Raw genomic sequence first — 8,020 nt, forward strand, 5'->3', positions numbered from 1 at the left:
GGGGGGGAGGGGGGGGTAATGGGGCCCTAGTTAAGTTAAGTTGTTCGCTGAGATATCAGTAATAGTCTAGTGGGTACTTATGTGTTATTTCTTTTTTTTTTGAAAAATATTTTAGGCAAAACAATTGAATTCTAAAAAACTAGAAAAAAAAAAACTAGTTTTTTCAGTGAAATCTCCTTTTTTGGAACTTTAAAAAAGATTACCCCATAATTTTATATTTTAGAAAAATCCCAACTTGACAAGCTTGAGAAATATATCATAAAATCACTCACTTAACATATGTACAATATGTATCTGTTTATGATGTGTTTGTTGTTATTTAACTCTCGAGCATGTAGTGGTATCGTTCCATAGAAGTTGTTAAAAGTAATGTAAATATAAAAATTAGACGTTCCATAGAAATTGTTTTATAAGTTGGTTGGAGCTTATAATCTATGAGTTTAGTTTTTATCACATAATATGTTCATTATAAAATGATAATATAAACTTATGAATATTTTTATAGTTTTTAAAACTTCATGAGTACAAATCATATTTATTTAAGAACTTATTTGTCTTTTCCAAAAATTATGGCCAAACACATGGTGAAACTTCACCTAAATCTTGAAGAAAGTATTCAACACAACCACAAATATTTGATTGTATAATTTCTTTCTTTATTGCTTTAGATATTGATTATCTTTTGCGTACTGGTTTTGTGTTCTAAAATTAAACCTTAATTATGAGTTATGATTTATGTAGTTTTGACTACAATTCTTATTTTGCTTATGCTACGCAGAATTCTAAGTTATAATTAAGTGTGTTCTATTATAAATAATGCATTTGGGGGATGTCATGTGATGGGTCTCTATTGCTACAGTAGAAATATAGTTTCTCTAAGTCGTAGTAAGCCAATAAAAAAGCATTCTACACATCAACACAAATTTAACCGTCTATATAATGCTAAACTAAAAATGAAAATGGTGATATGACATGCTTCTTTGCCTAGGATATCGATTTATCTTTTTCTCTTCTTTTTTTTTTTTGAATTTTCCCTTGTATTAAAATTCAAAAATGTTGCATCAAATTAGTAATAGTCTATTTATTTCATTCTTAATATTGTCTACATTTTCTTAGTAGTAAAATAAAACAATTGATGCAATGGTTATTGATATTTAAAAAGTATATTTCATTATCATTATGAATGAGGGAGACGAGAAGATTAATTTTTATTAGACCCTTTTTTTACTTTTACGTCTATTATTTCTGTATCATTCTCATATCTTATCATCATCATTCTTATGTATTTAAAACTGTCATGATTCGAGCCTAAATCCTAAACGTGACTGGCAGTCAAGAATCATTGTTGGTCCCCAAGCGAACCCTCGTCCTGGCTGACTACAAGCAAAAGACTAACTCAAACATATTAAAAAATAGTTTATTGAAACTTAATACTTTGCTAAATATATAGAGTATGAAACATAAGTTTAAATACAACATCTAAAAACGGGAAGACTCTCCCAAATTGTCCATATATGAAGCCTCTATTATATATAGATGAGTGTGGGGACAAGACCCACGACTACTCAAAATGATACTAATACTAACAACTTATAAAACTGGAGTCCTCTGGAAGTACGGAGACCTCATCAAAAGTTGACGAGCAAGTGCAGTGATCTCAAAAGACTCTTATTGAGGATTCTAAGAGCTTGTATTTGCATAATTTAAAGGTGCAGGTCGAATGACATCAGTGCATTGAATGTACAAGTATGTAATAAACTTGAATAACAAATAACTGAATGAAAGGACTGCAATAGATAGTGATATATACTGAGGAGTTTAATTGTCCACTAGATGTATCTAAATGAATAAAAGTGGTACGTTGAAGTGAAAAAGACTATGTGATGGACACGATGATTTGAATTGCCTTATTGTGACCCTTGTTGATTGATTGATGAAATGTTTGAAAGCATGAATGCAGACCTGAATTGTATGATTATTTTTTTCTCTTCCACGTGGTGTGATTATGCTTATGTGCATTGATTGTTGAACACATTGTTGAGATTTGTGATAATTTATACTCCCAAGGTCTTTACTTGTGAGTGTTATTATGTCGAGGTCTTTGCTGACGAGTGTTGTTATATCGAGGTCATTTCTGACAAGTGTTTATAAAGTCGATGGGAAACGGTTCTGGCGAGAGATTGATTATTGTGACTTGATGCTTATATGTGACTTGTTTTCTAATTGTGATTGATGCACTTTTTGCGTGTAACTGAACTACTTGACATTAAGATTGACTTATTTGATTCGTTTGATTGTGAAATTGTAACTATTAAACTGTGGATATTGGGCCTTGTGAGCCATATATTTGTAGAACTGCTAGGTTGAGCTGATTTATGTGTAGACTGTAGTTTGAGGAGATTTGGTTGGAGTATAAGGGGTATTCAATTTCTAGCTCGATGTCTTGTTTAATAGGTTGTTGTTGGGTACCGTGTTGTTGGTACTCGCTCCTTGTTTTTACCCTTGTGTAGGTACCGAGTCGGTTTAGCATGATTTTTCTTCTTCTCCCTTTCTGAGGCTAGTGGGAGGACTTGAGAGGTAGTTTGTTGTCAATTTGACGGACCGTCATTTCCTTTTCCTTAAAGCTTTGTTTTATTTGAGAAACAAAGGTTGCGACTTGTATTTGTTTCTTAAATTTTGCACTTTATGCTTTGGTGACTTGTACACATGAAAACAAGATTTTGGGCGTTTTAATAGAATGAATAAGTTATCCAGTTTATCTTGTTCTTGCTTTTATTGTTTTATGCATTTCTTTCGGTTTCATTGGGTTGAGTCTGACTTGTTTTGGTGGGAATAGATAAGTGACATCACATCTATTTTTTGTGGTGACATTATATGCCATAGAAAATGATTAATTTTATTTTTTCATGTTAGATTTTCTCAATGATAAATTTAATTTAATGATTATATTGATACAAATGCATAAGTTGAATTATTTTATTGATATACAACAAAGTTTAATGACTTTACTAAATAAATTCTCAAAATTAAGTAACTTTTTGAGATACTAACTCTACCATTTGGCATGACAATCAATGTTAACAACCCTCTAACAAATTAACCCAAGTTACCAATACTTGTGGCCCTTTGATTTAATATACAAATTATTAGAGGCTTCTACTTCTGATAGGCATAAGTCATAACAACCCCTTCCAAATTGAAAAACTATTTCAATATTTTGGAAGATCCTCTCTCCTTCCAAATTTGTTTTTCAAAGTTGTAAAAGATTTTTTAAAAAATAATATAATTTGATGGAAGAATGTTTTCTAAAATAACTCTCTCATGTAAAACATTTCTTGAAAAATATATTTTATCATATTTTTCAAGAAATGGTGGGCAGAAAGAAGAAAAATTTAAAGAATTTAATTAGAAATAAAATTTGTAGGAATAATGTGATGATCGTCATTCATTTCTTTAATTAGAAAAGTTTATACCAAACTAATATGTGAATTATAGAGACCACAATTTATATAAATAAATGAAATGTAATAGCCCTGAAGAAAAAGTCAGAGTAATTTAGGCATTGTGTAAAATCATATATGTACAAGTAGTTAGATGCATTTCAATTTTAAAAATGAACTTAGAACTCTCCCTCACAAAAAAAAAAAAAGACGAAAAAAGCTTAGCCAAACATGTCATTTTTTTCATGCATACCACAATTTTTGAGAGCAAAAACAAATCTGGGCATTTAGACACATTTTTCATGCATTTTTGCATGTTTGACATCCATTTCTCTCTCTCTTGATATAAAGAAAAGAGAGAGAAAGAGAGATTCATGCAAAATTGATTTGTGAGAACTCACATTGATTTTGGATAAAAGAAAATTTATTTTTTTTAAAAATGGATGTGGAAGAACCATTGTTGAGAAATATCAATATAACAAAGCGTCGAAATTCAGTTAATTCTATGAGATGTGATTTCTTCTCAAAATTACCAAAAAAGGTTAAGACATGGCTTGATCCTGAAGTCCCTTTTCTTTTGGACTTGTCTAAAGCCACTGATTTAATTGAAGGTAAATCCTTCAATGTTGTTACATGTAAAAGTTACTACATACCTTGGCGCGTTTTTTTTTAAATTACTGAAGATCTTATAATTTCTTTATAGGAGAGAAAGAATATTATGAAAGACAAATTGCTACTCTCCAGTCCTTTGAGGAAGTTGATTCACTTAATTCAATCAATGCCATTGATGAAGAGCAAGACCTACTAGAGCAAATACAACATGAAAGAGCAATGCATATTTCTAATTGGGCAAATGTCTTATTACTTGCTTTTAAGGTATTTTCATTCCTTCACTTGGAAAATGTGAAAATAAAAAAATTCAAAAATATCAAACATAATAAGGCTCTATATCTATAGTTCTATAGCTATAGTTTTTGTTACGGTAGTATATTTTTGTCCGTTTGTACATTTCGCTCGCAAATATGCAAAGAAGGTAAGTATATACAAAATACCTTGTATATTTCGCTTGTCAATATATGGACAAGGTAATTTATTATGATTTTTTTTCATAAATCGTATACAAATAGCTAGAGTAAGCATATACCCTAGCTATTTTTGCTACAATATAGTTTAGCTACATTGTTTTTCTTGCTTAAACTCATTAATACTAATCATGATTTCATTCATCATTATGAGACATAAGATAGTTGTGTCCAATTATGTTCTTTGTGAGGAACTAAAGATTAATTTTATACTTTATCGTTACTTTGGATCGATTGCAGATATATGCTACAGTAAAAAGTGGTTCTTTAGCAATTGCAGCATCGACATTAGATTCATTACTTGATCTGATGGCTGGTGGTATTCTTTGGTTCACACACCTATCAATGAAGAGTATAAACATTTACAAGTACCCTATAGGAAAATTAAGAGTTCAACCTGTAGGGATTATCATCTTTGCAGCTGTTATGGCAACTCTTGGTATGTTCTTCTGCGCATGCCGTATCTAATTTATCTGTTTTTTTACTGAATGACATCTGTGATTGCATAGGCTTTCAAGTCTTAGTGCAAGCTTTGGAACAATTAATAAAAGATACACCTTTAGACAAGATGACCGAGGAGCAATTGTGTTGGCTATATGCAATTATGCTAACGGCTACTGGAGTAAAATTTGTCTTGTGGATTTATTGCAGAAGTTCGGGGAACAAGATAGTTAGAGCATATGCAAAGGTCTTTTCTCCTACATACATTCGTTTCTTTTTTCTTTAAAAAAAAAAAATTGTGCATCATTTGACATATGATATCTAGGATCACTACTTTGATGTAGTCACAAATGTTGTTGGTTTGGTTGCTGCTGTTCTCGGTGACCGATTCTATTGGTGGATTGATCCTGTTGGTGCTATTGTTCTTGCTGTATATACAATTACAAATTGGTCTGGAACTGTGTTGGAAAATGCAGGTTCTTTCTTTTTATTTTCCTTTTCAACTAAGAGGCCCTTTAACTAACATTTATGCTCATCAACTTTGTATATGTACAAGTAGACATTTAAACTTATATAAAGTTGAACAAATAAAATACAACTGTCTATCTTGTGTGACATCCTACATTACAATTTATGTTTTACACGGTGTCTGTATTATGCCACGTAGGACTCATATGTCTACTTGTGCATGACCAAAGTTGGAGGATATAAATGTGAAATGAGGCCAAGTTCTAACACAGTAGAATTTCTGGCATAACAATACATTAATGTTTTTATATATGTCCATATATACACTTAGCTAATAGTATATGATGTTCCTTTATGCAGTTTCTCTAGTTGGACAATCAGCCCCTCCTGAATTTTTGCAGAAACTTACATATCTAGTCCTAAGGCATGATCCTCAAATAAAAAGAGTTGATACTGTTAGAGCCTACACTTTTGGAGTTCTTTACTTTGTTGAGGTGAGATTACTATTATTTGTGGGATAACAGAGGGGCATTTTGATCCCAAAAGGATATAAATGTTCGATTTCACATAGTTCAGGGATAATTTTGACCGTTTTCCGTATTTTTAATATAAGAACTTTAATTAAGATTCAACAAGTTCTGAATTTCTAAATAAAATATTGAGTAAGTATTTGTTGTGCAAACAGGTTGACATAGAGCTTCCAGAAGACTTGCCATTGAAAGAAGCTCATGCCATTGGAGAGTCACTTCAGATAAAGATTGAAGAACTATCAGAAGTTGAACGTGCTTTTGTTCATCTTGATTATGAATGTGATCATAAACCTGAACACTCTATTTTGAGTAGAATACCCAACAGTCCACCTTAAGTAATGTAATATTAAGAGCTCATTTTTCTATGTGAAGAGTGAGACTTGAGATTTTGATAGGTTTATACAAAAGAATGTCATTTCCCTTTTTAGATTTCTATCCGCCTGTCTGACATTGCTGCTAAAAATTGTTTAATTTTAGAACTATTTTTTTAAAAAAAGTTTTTCACAAAGTACTTTTGAAAAAAAATAATAATTTGTGTTTAGATAATTCATTTGAAAAGTGTTTTCTATAAGCATATTGTGTTGGCATAATACATAAATATGCTCATTAACTTGGCTTCAAATCACATTTATGCTCTTCAACTTTAGGTATGCACAAGTAGACAATTAAACTTGTATAAAGTTGAACAAATAGACACACATGTCCTACATGTCATCTTACATGTCATTTTTTGTCCTACGTGGTGTCCTAAGTGTATTTTGCCATATAGGACTCATGCGTTTATTTATTCAAAAGTTGGATAGTTAAAGTGTCTGTTTGTTCATTATGAAAGTTGTTGGTCAAAGTTAAAATTTGATACCAAATTTAGGATCCAATATATGTATTATGCCTATTGTGTTTGACTAATATTTTTCAAAAAGTGTTTATGAGAGTCAAATTACGATAAAGCATAAATATTAATGTACTTTTAATATTAAGATAAAATTATTCTACAGAAAGAAACTAGTTTAAACGTCTATTATAAAGAAAAATTAAATCAAAATTTTATTTTTGTTAAATTAAAACATTCATATTCAAACTCACAATTAAGATTATACATTTTTTGGAGGGTTGAAATCTTTAGCTATTATCTTTTTTTACTAATCTTGAAAAATAATAACACATAAACGTAAAATAATTTTGTTTATGCTTTTATAAAAAGAAGAAATTTTTAACTTCCTCCAATAATAGAAAAAGTGTTTCTGCTTTCATTTAAAAGCAATTTTACAAATTTCTTAAACACATAATTTTTCAAAAAGAAATGTTTTATTTTTTAAGAAAATAAATGCTTATGGACTTTCAATAGTAATGTTAAATAGGCTCTAAGTAGAATTCGTAAACTACGCAAACTATATAGTAATTTGATTCATTAAAAAAAAAATATAAAGCATATTGTAACACTAGGATTAATATTCACTAGTTAAACTAATGTATATGCTTCTTCTTTTTGGAAAATATTTTTTTCATTGAATTAAAAAAAGGATATACGATGTATAATGTCATATGATAATTTTACCCTTTACATTATAATGTAAATAAAAAATAGAAAGATGAATACAAAACTATTTTATTCTTTTAGGTATTTACCCCATTCAAGTAATTCTATAAGTATAAGTTATCCCATGTTGAATCTTGCATAAAATAATATTGGAATAGCAACAAGCTATATTGATATTGCCACAAGGAAACAAAATGCTACCAAAAAGCAATGTAATACTATTGAAAATAAAACTAATACCAACTACACACTGAAGGAACCAGGTTCCTAACGATCAGGTGCGGACCCACGTGGTCTTCAAGAGGTTCACTCGAATCTTCTCGGTAGAAAATTACACCGTATATATAAAGTAATTTTTTTTATTCATGTAGATATGTATATTTGAACCTCTCAATAACAAAGAGAAGTTGATGGCATAGTGGCAAGTCCCCCTGAAATTAAGTTGTGTGTCACTGGTTTGAATCCTAGTGAAGGAGTTTTATTTTTTCTAGTTTTTTTTTTAATTTTCAGTTCTTTTTCATT

General features: G+C 30.1%; 1 protein-coding gene across 1 annotated transcript; it reads left to right on the forward strand.

Moving 5' to 3' along the window:
* Positions 1-3,731: 3,731 nt before the first annotated feature.
* Positions 3,732-6,394, forward strand: LOC107013977 (metal tolerance protein 4-like). The gene is made up of 7 exons (XM_015213852.2): positions 3,732-4,051; positions 4,144-4,316; positions 4,763-4,961; positions 5,032-5,210; positions 5,289-5,439; positions 5,792-5,925; positions 6,117-6,394. The coding sequence occupies exons 1-7, from the start codon at positions 3,880-3,882 to the stop codon at positions 6,294-6,296; spliced, it is 1,188 nt and encodes a 395-aa protein (XP_015069338.1). The 5' UTR covers positions 3,732-3,879; the 3' UTR covers positions 6,297-6,394.
* The last annotated feature ends 1,626 nt before the right edge of the window (positions 6,395-8,020 follow it).

This window comes from Solanum pennellii, chromosome 3, assembly GCF_001406875.1.
Source record: "Solanum pennellii chromosome 3, SPENNV200".
Classification (NCBI taxonomy): Eukaryota; Viridiplantae; Streptophyta; class Magnoliopsida; order Solanales; family Solanaceae; genus Solanum; species Solanum pennellii.